The sequence below is a fragment of the Trichomycterus rosablanca genome, chromosome 7, assembly GCF_030014385.1.
Source record: "Trichomycterus rosablanca isolate fTriRos1 chromosome 7, fTriRos1.hap1, whole genome shotgun sequence".
In the NCBI taxonomy this organism is placed as follows: Eukaryota; Metazoa; Chordata; class Actinopteri; order Siluriformes; family Trichomycteridae; genus Trichomycterus; species Trichomycterus rosablanca.
The window spans coordinates 40,637,591-40,659,127 of NC_085994.1; the positions used below are offsets into that span (position 1 = coordinate 40,637,591).

At 42.7% G+C, this 21,537-nt stretch overlaps 2 protein-coding genes across 3 annotated transcripts in view; one reads left to right on the forward strand and one right to left on the reverse strand.

Moving 5' to 3' along the window:
• tfe3a (transcription factor binding to IGHM enhancer 3a) overlaps positions 1 to 5,592 on the forward strand; it is a 28,657-nt gene extending 23,065 nt beyond the window's left edge. For both annotated transcript variants that reach the window (XM_062999503.1, XM_062999502.1), the window contains exons 7-11: positions 3,059 to 3,173; positions 3,876 to 3,932; positions 4,014 to 4,089; positions 4,217 to 4,364; positions 4,501 to 5,592. In XM_062999503.1, the coding sequence (XP_062855573.1) occupies positions 3,059 to 3,173; positions 3,876 to 3,932; positions 4,014 to 4,089; positions 4,217 to 4,364; positions 4,501 to 4,926 (822 nt within the window). In that variant the 3' untranslated portion in view covers positions 4,927 to 5,592. The remainder of the gene's footprint in view (positions 1 to 3,058; positions 3,174 to 3,875; positions 3,933 to 4,013; positions 4,090 to 4,216; positions 4,365 to 4,500) is intronic.
• Positions 5,593 to 12,592: 7,000 nt separating this feature from the next.
• zgc:113363 (uncharacterized protein LOC791449 homolog) lies at positions 12,593 to 19,100 on the reverse strand. Its single transcript, XM_062999585.1, has 3 exons — positions 18,941 to 19,100; positions 18,113 to 18,316; positions 12,593 to 15,229 (listed from the first exon to the last, which is right to left on the reverse strand). Exons 1-3 carry the CDS (start codon positions 19,098 to 19,100, stop codon positions 14,973 to 14,975), a joined length of 621 nt encoding a protein of 206 aa, XP_062855655.1. The 3' UTR covers positions 12,593 to 14,972.
• Between the last annotated feature and the right edge of the window lie 2,437 nt (positions 19,101 to 21,537).

Sequence of the window (21,537 nt, forward strand, 5' to 3'; positions counted from 1 at the left end):
TTAAGCAATGCCATTTTCAAGTGGTATTGTTGTGTAGTTGGCTGTGAGGAACGAGGAAGAGAACGGAGATTTGCTAAGTCCACTCCGCGTTTCCCATCCCACTCCGTGGACAGCGTTGTCATGGAGACTACACCGCTACTGGTGTGCAAGGCAGCAGCGCTCTGATGACGTGTTTGCGGAGCGACAGTGCGCACGGCTGACCAGAAGGATGGAATAGCGTTACCGTTTCGAAGATAAACAAGCTTTCTCCGGGAGCCCCTGTGAATATAACGAGGCCGGCGAAGGAGTCCAAGCTGTTTGATGACTGAAATACACGATGGAGTAGTGCAGTTGTTGAACTTCCTCAGCTGGTCAACGGAATAGTTCAACATCGTGCCGATCCCAGGAAAACTCATCCACCGTTCACCACCGGCCGCAGACGCGATGTACAGTAGAAAGAACAAAAAGTATCAAAAGCACAAATAAAAGTATCAAAAGTAACATAAAAGAAATAGATCCACAAGGTGTGTAAAAAGATGAAAACGAAAAACGATAAAAATACAATAAAATACGGTAAAATACGGTAACGGTAGCGGCAGCCAAATGCGCCAGCGTCCACCATCACCATGGCAACTCTAATAGTAGTAATAATAATATAACAAAATATTAATATAATATAATAATAACAATAATAATAATAGTAGTAGTAATAGTAATAATAAAATATTATTAATAATAATAATAGTAATAATAGTAGTAATAATAATATAACAAAATATTAATATAATATAATAATAATAATAATAATAATAATAATAGTAATATAAATTATAATAAAAACTAAAATAATAATAATTTTATTATAATAGCAGCAGCAATAATAATATTAATAAAAAGATTATTAATAATAATTATTGTAATAATGATATTAGCAAGTACATTTTAAAAATGTTATAACATTAATGATAAATTATTTTATAAATGGTTAATAATTTTTTATGATAATGATAATAAGGAAGAATGATAATAATAATAATAATAATTATTATTATAAAATAATAATAATAATTCTTCGTAATTATTTATTATAAAGCCAAAATCTCTTATAGTACATTTTATAAAGCATATAGCTCTATAAATCATTACTGATACAGTTTTAAACACTGTTAGCATCGGCCGTTACTCCTTCGCTTCGTTATTTAAATAGTTTAATTAGTAAATTTGACTTTAAACAGTAGCCGAGCTTTGCTAAGGAAAAACTAGCCAACAAATTAGTGTCTGCTTTGTTATTAAAATGTAGTTAAATACCTGAAACCTGGATGGATCAGTATTTTATATATATATATATTTATTCCTGAGATGTATTAAATAATGTGCATTTGTTTAAATGGATTCGTTCTACTGCTTTACACAGAAAATAAATTGGAACTTCCCACCACGTGTAACATGTTTTTACCAGTTACCAGTTAGAATCCCAGTTAAATTGTTGACTGATTGATTGATCACCCCGGGGTGAGACTCACTTACATTCGTGGGTATTTTGCACTTTATTAGGTACAAACTTTTACTGATGATCTGTACACAGTCAGTCCTGGGTTACATGAGTGTGTTTTATTGTAGCTGGTGTTCTAATTCCAGTCGTGATCGTTTGATTGGGCGTCGCTCGAGTCCCGACGTGTTTGAGGTTGAATTTGTGCCGGAGCTCCTGGAATCCAGAACTTCTCTGGAAACCAACAGACACTTCTGACACATGGCTACTAACGGGCGGTGCTGGGTGGAGGGCCAACACACACACACACACAGACCAGAACAGTGTGTGTGTGTGTGTGTGTGTGTGTGTGTGTGTGTTCGAGCTGATAGCTAACAGTGAAAGGTTTTTTTCTCTCTCTGTGTGAGAGATATTTCCCCATTCTCAACGTTCCTGTTTTTTTAAACGGAGACTGAAAGAGGAAGAAGTGATCGCTGTGAGTATGTGAAGATGAGGATTGTGCTTGTAGTGCCGGAGAATGAAAAGAAAAGGATTAAGACGGAGGTAATTGGGTTCGATTTTAAGCTTTTTTTTGTATTTTTTGACTTTCTGAGTTGAGCTGCGATGACAGATTGAGTGCTGTGTATACACGGCCTGATGCAGGTAGGAGGGTTTTAGCTTCCTCGTGAATCGGTTCCTTGCTGAGCTCTGAGATGATGATCGTGTGAATGATTTGCTGTTCAAATGATCTGGACGGCGTTTTTATGCTCTTGTAGTCGCTTGTAGAGCACATGGTCGCTTCTGAAAAGAGGAAAAGCTCAAGGGGGACGTTTTGGGCTTCGTGTTTAATAACCGGCGACCACTGACAGGTGTATTAAAATGATATGACGTGTAAACAGTTTGGGGAAGTCCACGTTCTCTTCAGCATGTTTTATAATTATAAAGACGTGGTTGGACTCGTTGTGTGCAGAGGAGCTCCGGTTGCTCCACACAGAGCCCCGGTCTCAGCTCAACTCCACACTTTAGGGATGAATTAACACCAGTTAGACTGCGAGCCGGGTCTTCTTTGCTCTTCCAACATCAGAGCCTGAACTCATTGACAGAATAGGCACAGATTCCCACAGACACACTCCAAAGTCTCACAGAAAGGCTTCCCAGAACAGTGAATGATATAAATATCTGTGGTTTCGGAACTGGATGTGTAACAAGCTCAGGATTAGGTTTCTGGCCCTCTGTTGGACCCCTTAGCAAGGCCCTGGACATTTGAACTTTGTAGGTATTCAACTACTGACTGTAACACACATTTTGCTCTGCACTCTTTGTACCAACTTGTACCCCATAAGATCGTGTATCACGCTCATGATCATGTGTCCAGATACTTCTGTTCCTGTAATGTATTTGTAAGTGGGTTCAGGATGTGAGTAATCCTCGCCTGGTCCTGTGCGCTGTTCCTTTATGCTGACACAGTTCGATTTTGAAACCACACGCTGACTCCTGGTGTAAATGCTCTCAGACTGGTGCGACCCGCACAGGACCTGTACCACGCCGAACCACAGCGCGTGCAGAGGTAGATCAGGGTTCTGATCAGGGTTCGGTTTGTCTTTCCCACAGCTGCCGGTGTCGGGGAACATCCTGGACGTGTACAGCAGTGCTGGGATGACGACGCCCACTATCACTGTTAGCAACTCGTGTCCAGCAGACCTGCACGTCAAGAGAGAGCTCACAGGTCCGTAGTTACTGACGTTTCTTTATTAATTCTTTCTTTATTTTTTTATATGTCATAACATTAAAACCACCTCCTTGTTTCTACACTCACTGTCCATTTTATCAGCTCCACTTACCATATAGAAGCACTTTGTAGTTCTACAATTACTGACTGTAGTCTATCTGTTTCTCTGCATGCTTTGTTAGCCCCTTTCATGCTGTTCTTCTATGGTCAGGACCCTCACAGGACCACCACAGAGCAGGTATTATTTAGGTGGTGGATGATTCTGAGCATCGTCTGAGCGATCGTCTCTGACTTTACATCTACAAGGTGGACCGACTAGGTAGGAGTGTCTAATAGAGTGGACAGTGAGTGGACACGGTATTTTAAAACTCCAGCAGCGCTGCTGTGTCTGATCCACTCATACCAGCACAACACACACTAACACACCACCACCATGTCAGTGTCACTGCAGTGCTGAGAATCATCCACCACCTAAATAATACCTGCTCTGTGGTGGTCCTGTGGGGGTCCTGACCATTGAAGAACAGCATGAAAGGGGGTAACAAAGCATGCAGAGAAACAGATGGACTACAGTCAGTAATTGTAGAACTACAAAGTGCTTCTATATGGTAAGTGGAGCTGATAAAATGGACAGTGAGGTAAAATAAAGTAAAATTTCAAAGTGTGTCTACATTGTGTGTGTGTGTTTCTTTTCCTCAGACACAGAAGCCAAAGTGCTTATAAAGGAACGGCAGAAGAAAGACAACCACAACCTCAGTGAGTTTCACCTGCACTTATAATTCCTAAAAAAACGAGATTTCTGCTGCCGTGTTTCTAATCGATTCTGTTACTCCACAGTCGAGAGACGGAGACGATTTAACATCAATGACCGGATCAAAGAGCTGGGAGACCTCGTCCCCAAAGCCAGCGACCCGTCAGTACCCGATTTTCTTGAGTTTATTTCAGATAATTAACCGAGCGTTTCTGTTATGAAATCTTCGTCCTGTACGGATGTGTTTAACCTTGCTGCTGCTCTTCTCGCCCCCCCTTGCTTGTTTTAGGGAGATGCGCTGGAACAAGGGTACCATCCTGAAGGCCTCTGTGGATTACATCCGTAAGCTGCAGAAGGAGCAGCATAGATCGAAGGAGATGGAGCAGAGGCAGAAGAAACTGGAGCACAACAACCGAGCTCTGCTCCTCCGCATCCAGGTTTGATTTCCCATCAGTGCTGCTCTTATTTACCAGCGTACAACATTTAATTATGTATTTAATGTTTTTTTTTTAAGCTCTGGGTTTAATTAAGCTTTTTTGTTATTATTTCTCTGTTTTTTTTTTTGTGGATCAGGAGTTGGAGATACAGGCTCACGTCCACGGTCTGGCTCCGTCTCAGGTCTCGGACTCCACCGCCGTCCAGCCGCAGCAGATGCAGCCGCAGCAGCAGATCATGTCCCTGGACAACCAGACCCTCCTGGCTCTGGGCGGCCCGGCGCTGAACCACGCCGCCGTCTCCTCCCTGCTCTCCCCGCCCCCCTCGGCCTCCCCGGTGGGCGGCGGCATGAACCTCCAGCTGGGCCTGGGGTCGCTGAGCTTCGCCGAGCTGGACGACCACGCGCCGTCCATGTTCGGCCACGACCTGATGGGCGCCGACATGGGCCTGGAGGACATCCTGATGGGCGACGCCGGCGCCGACCCTCTGCTGTCCTCCGTCTCCCCCGGGGCGTCCAAGACCAGCAGCCGCAGGAGCAGCTTCAGCATGGAGGAGGACTTGTGACGGTGAACCGCCACGGAAAGACTGAAGGAGCCGCCGCTCCGGTGTACTGTATGAGGCGATCGATTCGCTCCGGAGTGAACACAGACTTATAAACTCATAAACTTCTCATCTAGCGGCCTAGAAACGTCAGCAGAATGCCGTGCTATATTTTTTATGCGCTGCGTACGAACGCGTGTGATAGTCGCCGTTTACGCAGGTTTTAAAATAGGGATCAAAGCAGCTGTTTGAAAAAAACGTGTCTTTATTATACCTGTATATAGAAGCTCTAACTGGCATTTTATTTACCATTCACCCTCATAAAGATATACACCATACGATCAAAAGTATCGGGACGCCCCTTCTGGAAATTTTCTGCTTTTAAATATATGTAGCAACAGTTTAGGGAAGGTCCTTTCCTGTTCCGGCATGACTGTGCACAAAGCGAGCTCCATAAGGACGTGAGGAATGAACTGGAACAGGAAAGGACTGGACACAAATTCCCACAGACGTACAAGCATTCTAGCCGGGTCTCTCTATTTTATCAGCATTTGTCAGGCGTCCGAATACTTTCGGCTTCATAGTGTGTTATAGGTGTGTGGGGTTTTGTTTTTTTTGCTTGTTTTATGTCTCGGATGATTATTTACGGGGTATTAATTTGCATTCTGTAATAGTAATAGAAGCATTCTGTTAATGGGGGGGGGGGGGGGGGAGATCAAATTCTATAAACACAGCAGTGCAGTAGAGATGTTTGCAGACCTTCCTAGGGTCTGTCTGAAAACCTAGTGACCCGCCCTGCTGCCTCATACCTACCTACCTGATCAGCTGCCTCAGTAGAGAGGATTCTAATTAGACATGGGGCTCATTAGGCAGATTATTTAGACGCTCTACTTGGCGGCACAACCGTCCCTCCGTGTACCGAAACGGTTAGACCGTCCCTGACGAGCTCTGATTTACAAATAAACGACACTCGTATAATTACACCTTTATACAAATTAGACACGCCCTCTTCTCGGGAGCTAGGGTTTCGCACACCAGCGAACAGTGCTTTGTATAAATCCCCTCCAACATAATGCACTTTTACCAGTGATTGATTCCCAGTCTTAACAGATTCTGCTCCTGAACTGACTGTACAGCTAACACACAATTATAGTGCCGCTCCCGTATTTAGGCGTCGCCACGGCGGGTCCGGTTCTCATACCAGACTCGGCACAGATTTTACGCCGGATGCCCGTCCTGGTGCAAAACTCCTATTTCTATCCGGGCCTGGGACCTGCACTGAGAGCGCACTGACAGGCTGTTTCCGCCACACTTGCTCGGGCATTAGCCCATCATGTCTATGCAGACGCCCGACCGGCTGATAGCACCGCTGAGATTCGAACCCTGGATCCCAGATCTCAGCAGTAGCAGACTTGCCAGCACACGCCTTTTTTAACGTTTTGGCCGAATTAGCTTTTACGATAAAGGCTCTAAATAAATGTGTCATTAAATTAATGCTTTATTTTGAATATAAAATATAGAATTATATATCAGTATTCTAATGATATAGATTATTATGGGATATTACATGTAAATAAACTCCCTCAGGCGCTTGTTAGATGTTTAATCTGCGCCTGAATCTTTTAATCTCGGATCTTTAATGTGGATGGATTTTATTTTTTAATACCTGCACATATAAAGCAAACAGAGCACGGCGAGTGTCCCAGACAAATCCAGCTAAAGGTTTTACCAACAACAAGACTAAAACCATGAAAATATCATGTAAAACATTAAAGTTCATGATCAAATGTTGATTTTTGTTTCCTCGTGTTTCGTACCGTTTATAAACGTCACGTTTTGAAGAGAGTTTGTCCATTAATTACAACCTACACACTGTTTTATTATAAATGTATTACTTTAATATGACAAACAAGGAGTTAAACTAACGTTATTGTTGACTGAACTTAAGATCTGATACAGATTTACTTACTTACTGTTTCTATTGTCATAAAAAGACAAAAGAATCAGATTTTTTGCTGATTTTCCACCTTTGCTTGCAGTTTATTTACATTTAAGATTGTACGTGTGTTCAGAGCTTTTATCTTTCATCAGATCCTCTTATTTACTGCAAGTGCTAACAGCTAAAGTATGCATAGAACAACGGACTAATGCTGGTTTATAGATAAACACAACAAAACCGCTGTCAAATATGTGGCACGTTTTACATGTTTGAATATTTTTCCTTAGCCAGCGAGTTCCAAAATTGTCCAGCAGAGGCGCTTGACTTCATATGAATGTCAGATTGTAGGGTTACCCGTTGTCCGCCAGCTTCTTCCATGTATGAATGAAACAGCGTCTCTGCAGCGTTCTCACTCGAATCGAAGTGTTTTTGGCTTCTTTGTGCTGGGTTGCGCACTCATCTTCACAAACAGTGCAGGTTACAGAAGGAAAAATGCAAAAATGGTGCAAACTGGCTACTGATGAATGAAAACGTTCTAGATCAGCGGTGCTTTAGGTGGGCTGAGGCGTAGCTATGGTAACAAACTGCAAATTAAAGAAAGAGTCAAGTCAATGTTATTTATATAATGCTTTTTACAATAGAAATGGTCTCAAAGGAACTTTGCAGAATCAAGGACCGACAGACCAAACACCCCTGTAGAGCAGTCGAGGGCGACAGTGGCAGACAGATACCTTGAGAGGAACCAGACTCATCCGGGACCCCCATCCTCCTCAGGTGGCCTATGGCAGTGGGTCGCGAGCAGAAAAAAATGGGTCACAGAGAAATATAATAATAATAATAATAATAATGAAATAAACGTGTAAAAAATCATGGACAAATTGTGGAAAGCCCTGGCCTAGAGAATCATTCGAATGAGTGGAATTTACAGTTTGAACCTTAAATTTACATTCGGACACTAATTTTATTAATCACGATATATCGTAAATACAATAAACTCAAAGTGATGATGACACACATGGGCAAAAGTACTTTTGGACTATTTTGAAACCCCTTCTGATTATTGAATACAACAGTTGCTAACAGGTGTAATAAATCAGTTATATAAAGGAAATGATATGCTTCCGACTTTGCAGCAACAGTTTAGGGAAGGTCCTTTCCTGTTCCAGCATAGACTCAACAGCTCTGGGATGAACCAAAACATTAACTGATCAATCAGCGCTCAGCCATAAAAATACTGCCATCTTTTGACTGACGAGGCACAAATTCCCACAGACAAACTCCAAAGCCTCGTGAGAAGCCTCTTGGCTAAAAAGATCCCACACAGGTCGCTCTGAAACGGGACGTCGTACAAGACAAGCTCACGGTCAGGCGTCCGAATACTTTTGGTCATACAGTGTACTTCAGAAACTTGACAGACAGAATAATTGAGCTGATTTTTTATTCCCACACACGGCAGCTTTAAGGGTACGATGAGCGAACGGTTCGTGGCTGAAGGATTTATTTCCTTAGTGAAAAACGAGACACAAATTCCTTCCCTAATAAAAAAGCTGCATCAGACCTGCGATCAAACACAGGAAGCTCTGAGATGAAGTGAAAGTCATTTTGTGTGCATTATTTCTAAGCCTATGCAATGTCAGTTGCTTGTGGTTTGTGAAAAGTCCCCGTGTGTCGTGTTGTTAAAGTAAAAAAGTTCTTTATCATCATGTGTGTGTGTGTTAAACGCTGTATTATACTGGCGTCCCTTACTGAAACACACTGCATCAGGATGGATGATACACTCACTTCGTTGTGGATCAGATGCACATTTTATCATATATGGGCGTCGCTACTGTAGATCTGCTCTTTATTTCACAGTTTTTACGCCGGGTGCCCTTACTGACGCAACCCTCCTATTTCTACCCGGGCCTGGGACCTGCACCGAGAGCGCACTGAACATCTGCCACCTTCGCACGGACATTAGCCAATCATGTCCATGGAGATGCCCAACCGGTCTAGAACTACTGAGATTCGAACCCTGTTCAGTTAAATTCATCATTTTTGATTTATAGAGTGTGTAAATAAGGGCGGCACGGTGGCTAAGTGGGTAGCACTGTCGCCTCACAGCAAGAAGGTCCTGAGTTCGATCCCCAGGCGGGGCGATCCGGGTCCTTTCTATGCGGCGTTTGCATGTTCTCCCTGTGTCTGCGTGGGTTTCCTCTCACAGTCCAAAAACATGCAGTCATTCTAATTGGAAACACTGAATTGTCCTGTAGGTACCCGGCCGCTAAGATGCATAAACCAGTGCATTGTAGTGCCGGTCCCAAGCCCGGATAAATAGGGAGGGTCGTGTCAGGAAGGGCGTCCGGCGTAAAAACTGTGCTAAATCAATAATGCGGATCACGATCCGCCGGCAACCCCTAACGGGAGCGGCCGAGGAAACAGATAGTGTGTAAATAAATTTAGAAATGAGAGTACAGTCTTGTAATTAATGTTAATCATCGTAACTAAACATTAAAGTTGATGAATAAATCCCCGTGCACTCGGCTGGAGCACCAGTGAAGCAGCTTACCTCACTACTGCTGAGCTCAGAGGAACCAGGGTTCGAACCTCAGCGGTGCTACCAGCCAGCTGGGCGTCTGCATGGGCATGATTGGCTCATGTTTGAGATGGAGGGAAAGTGGACTTGTCGGTGCGCTCTCGGTGCAGGTCCCAAACCTGGATAGAGAGTATGATGACTCTCATACCAGAGAGGTCTAGAGGACCAGATATGGGAGCTTCTTAAATACGAGGAATCCCTGTATACGCTCTACCAGTGGTGGAATGATAGAGATGAAGCATGTAATCTTAGATTTTACATCTCTAAGCACACCTTTCTCTGTGTGTGTAGGTGCAAAATACACTTGTGTCCTCCTCCAGGCAGGTTCGATCCTATAAACGACTCGGCACTTAGCAGGTACTGTGGGTGCTGCAAAGCAATATAAGTCCTTCCAGTACGACCTTTATATGTCTGTGTCGGTACATGGATTATATTTCTGACCTTCCAACCAACATGCAGAAGGTGGAGTGTGTGTGTGTGTGTGTGTGTGTGTGTGTGTGTGTGTGTGTGTGTGTGTGTGTGAATCAGAATGCCAGCAGAGGGCAGAGCTGTTCTGCCATGTTCTACCAACCAAGTAAGAACCTGGTCTGAGACAAACACAGATCTAGTGTTTTCGGTCCAGGACTGACTGATTACACACGTTTTGTCATCTTGAGTGATTTTACCTGGTTGTTTTAAAGACCTGCATGAATATGGGATTACTGGTGGTGAGTTAGGCTGACTGGAACTTCTGCTGGAGCTTCTGGAGAGGTTCAGTAGCTCCTGTAATATCTATATCTTTCACCATTATAACAATTTGGCTTTTGTATAATCATACAGGGTGGCACTGTCGCCTCACAGCAAGAAGGTCCTGGGTTCGATCCCCAGGCGGGATGGTCCGGGTCCTTTCTGTGTGGAGTTTGCATGTTCTTCCCCGTGTCTGCGTGGGTTTCCTCCGGGGGTTCTGGTTTCCTCCCACAGTCCAAAAACATGCAGTCAGGTTAATTGGAGACACTGAATTGCCTTATAAGTGAATGTGTGTGTATGTGTGTGTGTGACGGGTGTCCCGTCCAGGGTGTTACTGTGTGCCTTGCGCCCATTGAAAAGCTGGGATAGGCTCCAGCACCCCGCGCGACCCTAACTGGATAAGCGGATAAGAAAATGAATGAATGAATGTATAATCATACAAGGGCGGCACGGTGGTGTAGTGGCAGCTCTGTCACATCACAGCGAGAAGGGTCTGGGTTTGATCCTTTCTGTGTGTAGTTTGCATGTTCTCCCTGTGTCTGTGTGGGTTTCCTCCAGGTGCTCCGGTTTCCTCCCACAAGTCCATAGACATGCAGAAAGTCTAATTAGAGCTACTAAAAATTGCCATGTGTGTGTGTGTGTGTGCCTTGTGATGGACTGGCAACCTGTCCAGGGTGTTTCCTGCCTTCCGCACAATGAATCAGACCCACCGTGACCCTGACCAGGATAAAGCAGAGATAAACAGACAGTGAATGAATGAATTAATGATTTAATGTTGTAGTAAATTTGTCAAGTACTAAAATTGCCAAACTTCTGAGCCCATTCATGCTGCTGTAGATCGGGTTGCCAGATTATCAAGACAAAAACAGACATGGAAATAAAAAACAACCTTGTAATAAATGAATAAATGAACAATAAGAACAGTGAATTGCTCTCCATTCTCTTCCTTTTTTCATTATTCATCTGAAATATACTGTAGTAATTATTATTTGTGTATCTGAATTCCATATTTAAGAAGGAACAGAAGCCTCAGTTTGTGCTGAATGGTCTGAGGTTCTTAAATGAACACAGCCTGTAGTCGTTTCCTCCTCTCTGGTGTCCCTCAACCAGGAAAAATGTGCCATGTTAGTTTTTTTATCGTCTTTTCAGCTTAGCACGTTCTGCTGGCTCAGGATCCTCTCCGGCTCAGTCGAACACACAAAGCAGAAGTTTATTACCTATTTAACCCAAACCGCACTGAGCAGCAGCAGTTTCTCTCTGGAGGCCTCGTAAAGTGGCTCCACGTTTCATGTTTTCACACCTGAATCCACTTATGAAGAGCTGAAATCAGCAGCTCATGAGCTGAATCAGCTGCTGCAGGAGGAAAACACACTGAACGGTAGGATCTTGCTACATCTGTGTGTTTATGTCGGGACCTTCGGGTGCTCCGGTGTCCTCCCGTCTACCAAGGTTACACAAAAGGTGAACGGATTAATAGATCTGTGGCTCGGTGGGTAGCACTGTCGCCTCATGGCAAGAAGGTCCTGTGTTCTGCTCCCATGTGGAGCAGTACAGATCCTTTCTGTGTTGAGTTTGCATGTTCTCCCTATGTCTGTGTGGGTTTCCTCCAGGTGCTCCGGTTTCCTCCCACAGTCCACAGGACAATTGGAGATACTAAAAGCGCCCTGATGTATATGTGTGTGTGTGTGTTTGGGGTGTTTCCTACCTTTCGCCCTGTGAATTGGACCCACCGTGTGACCCAGTGTGGCTTCTGACCCAGTGTTACCTTGACCGCAGTAAATAAAGTGAAAAATAAATGACAGAATGTGCAAATCAATACTACATTGAATTAATTGTGTATATTATTTAAAGTAAAGATGTGGTATTAACATCGTCCATTGGGCTGTATTTATTTTTGGGAGGGGGGTGTTTGTTTTTGTCATGACAATCTGGCAATCCGGTCTACAGCAGCATAAATGAGCTCAAAGTCTGCCTTGTGGCTTATCAAATTTACAGGTACAACATTAAATCATTCATTCATTCATTCATTCATTCATTGTCTGTTTTACCACCGCTTTATCCTGGTCAGGGTCACGGTGGGTCTGAATCTTTGTGCGAAAGGCAGGAAACACCCTGGACTGGTTGCCAGTTCATTACAGGACACACACACACACTTAGGACAGTTCCTAGTAGCTCCAGTTAACCTGACTGCACGTCTTTGGACTTGTGAGAGGGAGAACATGCAAACTCCACACAGAAAGGACCCTGGGGAATCGAACCCAGGCCCTTCTTGCTGTGAGGCAACAGCATTATCCACTGCACTACCCTGCTGCCCGGCCTCCATTCTGTGAACTATTGTTCTTGCGGCACTAGTTCTAGTTTTTTTTACCAGCACTTTTATCAATATTTTAAATCCACAGCAATAATTAAATAAATAATTTAGGCCTTTAGGAAGAAAAACATTGTGAGACTTTATTTATATCTATAAATTCTCTCCCGTGTGCTGTGGTGATCATGCCAGATCTCCTGTCGTGGTACTCCCGTGAGTGCTGTTGTTTTGGTTAAGCTGCTTCCTGTCTGCCTGGACCTGGCGCTCTCGCGGCGCTTTGAAGTGCGGCATCGGGGTGGAGCGGCGGGTCTTATCCTCTCAACCAACACTGTCATCTCAGTCACTTCCCCTACATCCTGTTTTGGCACTTTTGTATCTGGAGCACAGCCTTCCTGCCCATCTCCGGTCCACAGTGAGGTCCAGCGATGTTTAAAAACACGTCCCAGTGCCCGCTGGCACACGGTCGTTTCAGTGCCACTAACCTACAGTTTGTTTCAATCATTGTTTTTAAGTGCGTGTTGATGAGGACTGAGGAAGATCTTGCAGGTTTTGAAGCAGGGTTCCTAATGTTTTTAGGACAGCAGCAGAATAAAAGTGCAGCTAAAGCACAATCTGAAGTTTTGTGATGTCCAGAACCCCATATCTCACATCTCCTTGTTATGATGCCCAATGACCCAAACTGACCATCATGAGAATCAAGGGGGATCTCCTCGCATTTGAAGTAGATTTCCTTATTCCAATTTGAATCCGTAATGAGGTTTTTAACCCGAGTCCATTTTAACATCATATAAAAACACACTTTTGTCCCCAAACATCTGGAGCACTGAAGGACTACACGCACATTTCACATTTAATGTTTCCCCACTTTTATGCTAAATAAACAAAATATAATATAAATTGGCAGTCACATCTGGTGCATATTTGATTCAAATTGTTTGATCTTTCTATTTTTAGCACACTATGTGAAACGGGATGGACACGTTAAGAGTCATGCCCTGCTGTGCGGCCTATTTTGGGAGGCAAAGGGAGTCAGAGTGTGACCTCTCATTCTCATTTGCTGATGTGCCCCAGGTGGAAGGTTTTCTATACATATCACGGTTTCTTCCTGTCCTGTTACTTTCTCTTGAAGGAGTCATGTCATATCACTTGGTCCGCTTTGCTTTTCCGCTGACTTGACCCGTTTCTCTGGGGGTATGGTTTGGGCCTCGCGTGAAGCACGTCCAGGGAGAGCAGAACGCCCCAGTAGCGGCCTGACGTCCCTATTTTATGAGGTGAGGCAGGGCTGGAACCAAGGCAAAGGAGGCGTTTCCTACTGTCCTTCTTTCCGAAAGCTTGGCTGGTCATGGATGGCGAGGTGCAATTCCGTCACATATCGCAGCATCCAGCTCTCATTGCTGCGCTATCCGTGTTCTCTCCCCTGTTCTCCGTAGCGGGTTGTGGACGTCGTATTTTTGTTTTATTGTTTGTTACTTTTAAGTCAGTGGATCTTTAGCTTCAGTAATTTTCTACCTAGGATTGAATTTGTGCATTAGAATTCGCCTCGCTTTCTCTCTAGCGAGACGCGCCCTTTTATGTTTCACTATATGCACAAAAAGTAACTAGAGAACTATTTTAACATAACGTGTTTTGTCTTTACATCCTGTTTTCCTTCTGCTCCAGCTCAGCCCTGAACATTCTCCCAATCTTTATTACATTTATTTGTCCTGCGTGAAGTGATGTGGTTTAGTCCGAGTGTTTGTGTAGCTCCTTGTAGCTCACATTATCATAACGTGTCTGTGTTTACATTAACGGCCCCTTGCTCGACGAGCATTTTAACCTCTTTTTTAAAAATCTCTGTTTATTAAATGCCCTCTCTGCCCACAGACCGAAGTGGAGGCAGTCTGTGAAATTCTACAAGCCCGAAGGAAATTGCAGCCACTCGATTCGGTGAACAGGTCAGTTATTTTTGTATCACTTGTGCCAAACTCATCAGCCCCATTGAAGTCTAGTGAAAAGCCTTCGCAGAATGTGGCTGTTATAGCTACTGTATATCCAGGGTTCGAATCCCAGCAGTGCTATCAGCCGGTCGGGTGTCAGCATGGAGCTGATTGGCTAATGTTGGAAAAGGGGAAAAGGGGGTGGCTGAAACTGCCTAGCCATTGGGAGGTGCACTTGTCAGTCAGTGCGCTCTCAGTGCAGGTCCCAAGCCCGTATAAATAGAGTTAGCACATGACTATTGGAACTTCACAATATCACACATCATTATCACATGTGAAATTTTGCACAGACTGTCTTACTCTCAGTCCTGTCTCTCAGAAGTGCTGTTAAGGGGTGCCAGCAGGACCCTAGTGGCCCCAGCACAAAGAACTGACTTGCATATGCATACTATGCTGCATGACATAGTTATCAACAAGTCTACACACAACAACAGCGTAACAGACTTCCTGAAGTTCAGTTAAGGCTTTTGTGTTCTTCCTGTGCCACCCCTAAAATTTTCAGTGTCACTGACGTCCGTCTCGTGCCCCCCGTGACCGTTCGGCTCTCTAAGTAGGGAAGCAGATGGAGCAGCATTCCAGGCAGATCTCCATGCAGTCCGAGGACTGGCAGCAGTCCTCCAGGATGGCGCAGTCCAGGATGGCGGAGCACGGATCCTCGGAGCAGCAGATGAGACCGCCGCACGCCTCGCCACAGCAACACACGGCGTCACACTCCGCCCCGCAGGCCAAACACTGGGTGAGCGCCGAGCACAGGGACGCCAGCTCGCAAAACAGACAGGCTAGGACGCAGTGTACGCAGCAGTCTGTAAACACACACACACACACACACACACACACACTTGGTAATACAACAGATGTGTGTGATAGATATTCTGTTAACTAGAATATTCTTATAATAGAACGCTTTAGCTACACCGTCGCTAGGATAGGAGCTACACTATATGGCCAAAAGTATTTGGACACCTGATAGTGAACAATCTTTTTAGCTAGAACAACAGCCACTCTCCTGAAAAGGCTTCTCACAAGACTTTGAAGTATGTCTGTCGGGATTTGTGCCCATTCAGGCAAAAGATGACTCCAGAGCTCATTCCAGAGCTGTTGAGTGTGACCGAGGTTAGGACTCTGCTTTTGTGCACAGGAACACATGCTAGAACAGGAAAGGGCCTTCCCTAAACTGCTGCTGAAAGGTTGGAAGCATATCATTTCCTTTATACAGTTGATTTATTACACCTGTAAGCAACTGTTGTGGCTGAAACACATGAATTTGAAAACTGGAAGGGGCGTCTCAATACTTTTGTCCATATAGTGTTTACGACCAGGACAAGTTCTATATTATATTTAAACAGAGACACAGCACCATCATTAACACGGCACTAGCTTTGCTGAGGAAGCACTTCTGGATAAGAGCCTCTGCTAAATGAGGAAAATGTAAATTCTGTTCAGTATAAAAGTAGAATATTCTTCTTATAATATGATGCTTCAGCTAAACTGTCTCTAGAATAGGAGCTATATGACCAAGGCAAGTTATATATTTTATTTAAACAGCTATTTACTTTTTAAAAGCTTAGTAGCCTGTTAAAATAACCTCATACATGTTATATTTATAAAATATAAAGTGTTAAAATTAGTCCATTAAAACTGCAGTGGACAGAGATGAGTTTAAAATAAACATTACTGTTTCTTTAAGCCTCCACCAATACAGCATTAGCATTGCTGAGGTAGCATTTTTGTGAATAAGAGCGTCTGCTAAATGCCAAAAAATGTAAATTTTGTTAAATATAAACTACAATATTCTTATAATATGATGCTTTAGCTAAACAGTCCATTGAAACTGACCAAACTCACAGTGGACAGAGATGAGTTACTGTTTACATGTTACTGTTTCTTTAAGCCTCCACCATGTTCATGTTAGCACTGTGACACAGCACTAGCATTAGCACAGCACTAGTAGCCTGTCAAAGAAACCTTATACATGTTATATTTATAAAATATAAAGTGTTAAAAATGTCCATTAAAACTGCAGTGGACAGAGATGAGTTTAAAAAATAAACATGTTACTGTTGCTTTAAGCTTCCACCATGTTGATGTTAGCACTAAGACACAGCAGTAGCATTAGCACAGCACTAGCATTGCTGAGGTAGCACTTTTGTTACTCACTCTGGGAAAAAACGTCTAAAAATGCTAAAAATGTAAATTCTGTTAAATATAAAACTACAATATTCTTATATTATGATGCTTTAGCTGAACAGTAGTCTCTTGTTTATTGAACCTGCCCAAACTCATCACATACAGTCTACAGAGATGAGTTTAAAAACATGTTACTGTTTGTTTAAGCCTCCACCAACACAGCACTGGCATTAACACAGAATGTGGGGTGTTTTAGATCAGCCTGATAACACACAGCAGATAATATTGGGACAATAACACCAGCGCATTAATAAACCCACGAGGTGGGGATGTGTTCTGTAATGGAAACGGCTATGACGGCGTGAGGCGCACAGATAAAGTCTCTGTGCCCGTGTAGCTGAAAGATAAGAGCAGAGCGTATTTACCTCTGACTGTTTGGGTGAGGCCACTTTCTACATGCGCTGTCCAAATTATGCATTTAATAGATACTGACTGGATGATTATTTAAACCAGAGTTATACTTTTTTAAGTTGTGCTTTCATAACAAGATTACATAATAAGACCAGAAGTATTTGGACACCAGACCATGAGCTTGTCAAACATCCCGGGTTTTAAAAACAATGCCGCTCTATGCAGCTACAGCGACAGCCGCTCTAATGACGAGGCTGCTCACAGGATTTTCAAGTATGTCTGTTGAAATTTGTGCTCCATTCAGTCAAAAAAGGAGTTTTTTTTTTTTAATTAAGCTTTTTACAGACCTGCACAGGGGCAGGACCTTCCCTAAACTGTTACTGCCAAGTTGGAACCATTTTATAATTTTCTTCATATAGTTGATCTATTGACATTTTCATTTACATTTTCCAGACGCTTTTATCCAAAGCGACTTACATTACAGTTGCAGTATACAGTCTGAGCAATTGAGGGTTAAGGGCCTTGCTCAAGGGCCCAACAGCAGAAACCTGGCAATGGTGAGGCTTGAACCAGCAACCTTCTGATTACTATTCCAGTACCTTAGCTGGCAACTTTTGTGGCTGAAGCACATGAATTCAAGAATTAGAAGTGGTGTCCTGATACTTTTGTCCAAAGGTCAGATCAGACTTTACAACAGACGTCTGTGGACGTTTCTGTAAAATTAAGGCTCAGAAATATTAATCGGGAGGTTATGAGTTCATATCCTGGTCCAAGCATCCAGTTTTAACTGTGGGATCTAATAAATAATAGTATCAGTCAAGTGGAACGATGGAATAAAATGCCATTGCCCCCATCCCCCCCCCCCCCCCCCCCCCCCCAAAATAAATGAATGCCAATTTGGTCATTAGTTGGTACCAATTGAGCTTAACCATTTACACCAGTTGTAGAAGAGGACCCAAGAACTCCTAATGCTGCCATATTTGTGTCAAATCTGTTCATAGAACAACAGCTATTCAGATCAGCTAATCAGAAGCATTGTTCATTCCCCAAATCAGATGTTTTAGGATCCAATCCCACAGCGTTAGCATAGCAGAAGCAGTGCCACCATCTCTTCATACCAGTCTGTTATGTTTTCTTTCTTTCCTTACCGTTACCGGCTGCTTGTTGTATCTGAGTGGAGCTGCTTTTCAGACTCTGCTGGCTTTTAAGGGTGGATGAGGGGCGCTTCTTGTGGGGTTTGCTGTGCCCGTCGCACTCGGGTTTACGCGAGGCAGTGGGCGGCGTGCAGACAGGTAAGGATCCGTTAGCGATAGTGTCTGGAGGAGGAGGACCACTGACAGGAGTAGGGGTCTCTGGAAAATACACAATACACACAATCATTCTGGTCAGGGTCACGGTGGGTCCGATTCGATGGGCGAAATGCTGGAAACACCCACTATTCACTGTCTGTGAACATGCAAACTCCACACAGAAAGCAAGAAAGGACTCTGGACTCTTGCTGTAAGGCGCCAGCACTACCCACTGTTCCACCAAGCTGCCCGTATGTTTGGTCACAATCTTTTTCTTTGTAGGGTCACTCTGTAGTGGCTAAATAAATGTTAAAGAAGAGTGTGTGATGCCCAGTAACAATGCTCCAGGGATCTAGGTTTGATCCTCACTTCTGATTAGGTGTTTTTCAAGGCCTTTCCGTGTTTCTTTTTGGGTACTCTAGTTTCCTTTAATCTCCCAAAAACATGCAGTAGATGAACTGGTTGCACTACATTGCCCCTGGATCTCAGCATTAGTGGGTTAGTGTAGTTGACCGCTGCGCCACACAAGCGCCCCAATAATAACACACTGCATTAATGGAAGTATTTCTACCAGTGGTCAGTCTCAGATGATGATCTGTATGATCACGAGGCTTCCAAATCATGCTACAGCTAACCACAAATGGCACCTCAGACTTTTTCTTTTATTTAAATATTATATGTCATTACCTTTCTCCAGTTTGTGTGGGAGCACTGGTACGTGGTCAGGAAGCAGCAGAGCGTCCTCACTGGTGATCACACCATCAACCAAAGATTCATCACTTCCTCCGTGACCTAGTCCACTACAGCACGGACGCTTTCCTGAAAGAGGATCAACGTAAACATGCATGAACGGCTTTGCTTTTTCACCTCTGTGTTTCTGGGATGATTATTATAGCGAATATGTATTTATTATATGCATATTTATACAATTGACAGAATTCTGTGTCTATATTTCTTAATAGCTCGATATAAATAGGGATGTAGTATTGTATGAGTCTTTGCAGTAGAAGCAGAACCATCAATAAACACTTGATATAAAGCTAACTGGGAACGCCGGACTGACTCGGTTCCTGCGTGGTTCCTTGTGTCGCCGCTGTGCTCTCCGATTGGCTGATGTGGTTCCTGTGGGTTTCACAGATTTTGGTTCGGTCTTTTCCGCTGTGCAGTCCTTCCTCCCACTGCTGGACGTCCATGACCTTTGCCTTCTTATCATCATGTGGACATGTGGTCGTCATTAATCCTGATTGAAGAGAGAGAATATGAGGAGGAGTGTAGCATGGCTGCTCAGTGTACACTTTATTTATTACTGATGACAAATTCGGAATTAATCTGAACATTTTACTGCACAACCTTTAATTATGTGCTGATTTTAACATATTGGAATGCATTAACTTAATTTGTGTGTTTCAGTCACAGCAACTGCTAACAGATGAAATAAATTAACTATATAAAAGAAAATTATATGCTTCTGACTTTGCAGCAAAAGTTTATGGAAGGTCCTTTCCTATTCCAGCATAACTGTGCCCCTGTGCATTATAAAGAAACTCCAGTGTCCTGCCCAGAGCCCTGACCTCAGCCCCACTCAACAGCTCTGGAATGAATTGGAACATCAACATCGGCACTCAGCAATACAAATGCTTGTTTGACTGAATGGGCACAAATTCGAACATAAAGACATACTTCCTGCATTTAGATCAATAAAACAAACAAATTAATAAATTCCAATCCAATGTCCAGTGGACATTCTGATTAATACAAACTCTGCTCATCCAGTTTGGCTGTATGGAACACTGTAATATTACTGCATGTAATTTCATACAGAATATAATCACTTATAACACTGTTATTAACAGGCATGAACAGGTATGAACATACCAGAGCTGGCATTTACTAAACCGCTACCTGAACAAAAATAATCACTGTTTAAACACGTCCTGTTTTATTAAATAACATCAGTGATTTATCTGTTTTTACTTATTAAAATGTATGAAGGTATGAAGGTAAAACAACATCTAAAAACATTTTTAAAGGTACATAAATACAATATTTTGAAAACAAGTCGTGTGCTGGATGAATAACTGTTATTATTATCTATATTATTATCTTTACATCCCTTGGTATACATATACACGTATATATACATACATATATAATTAAAAGGAAAACATACAGATGTATATTATAGAAACACACATTGAGGTACATATGTAGGTCAAATGGTCAAAGAGCATAAATGATTTGATTTGTATTTATATTTACAAATACATGTTATTAAATAAATACAATATTAAAACAACATTAAAAAACAAGCCTTGTGGTATATGAATGCTGTTATAATCCATATTTCACAGCTGGTTTGAGGCCATTAGCTCAAAAGTATGTAATATGATTATATTTTGATTATAACTAAATAATTAAACTAACTTAATAAACTAGCACTGATCTGAAGTGACTTGTTTATTAACTGTGCTGTTTTACTGAGTCATTTCAACTTGATATGAGAACTATTTCAGCTCTTCCTGTAACTTTAAATCACGTTTAAAGTATTAAAATAAAACTTTTCTCTTACCTTGTGTTGATGAGATTCAGTTTTAAACTGATTATATTCCGATAATAAATAAAAGTGAGAGTTTAATCCGTCACACTGCTGAACTGATCCAACACTCTAATGCACGCTTATGAGATCTGTGTTGCCAGATTGGACGAGATAACACCAGCTGCGAGGTTTAAATTCCGCCTACATGATTGAAAGTCCTCCCAATCTTTTCATGTATTTCTTCATTGCCTGTTTTGCCAATGCTTGATTCATCAGGTACCCGGGATTTCTCCCCACTTTTTCAATCATGCACAAGTTTGTGAAGTTTGTGAGTGGATAATTAGCTCTTGTTTACACTCAGTCAAAACATAACCATCATAACGGATTGAAAAGCCGCACAATCTGGCAACCTGACTGCAGCTCTTGCGCTTTTCCTTCCTTTACAGCTGAGACTCGCAGCAGCATCAGAACTGATCTGGATACACGTTCATCATTCATTCATTCATTCATTTATTCATTCATTCATTCATCCATCCATCCATCCATTCATTCATTCATTCATTTATCCATCCATTAATTAATTCATTCATTCATTTATCCATCCAGCCATTCATTCATCAATTCATCTATTTATTCATTCATTCATTTATTCATTCATTCATTCATTCATTTACAATAACAGCTTTATTATATTCAAGTTCGCGGTGGGTCAGGCGCCTAACCGAACACTAAAACCTTTGCAAAACTT

Excerpts from the sequence above, each read along its gene's own strand:
- zgc:113363 (XM_062999585.1), bottom strand. The coding sequence starts at position 19,100 with ATGCATGTTTACGTTGATCCTCTTTCAGGAAAGCGTCCGTGCTGTAGT. Across the intron at positions 18,317-18,940 it reads CCCACACAAACTGGAGAAAG|AGACCCCTACTCCTGTCAGT; the intron begins GTAATGACATAT and ends TGTATTTTCCAG. Across the intron at positions 15,230-18,112 it reads ACAACAAGCAGCCGGTAACG|ACTGCTGCGTACACTGCGTC; the intron begins GTAAGGAAAGAA and ends GTGTGTTTACAG.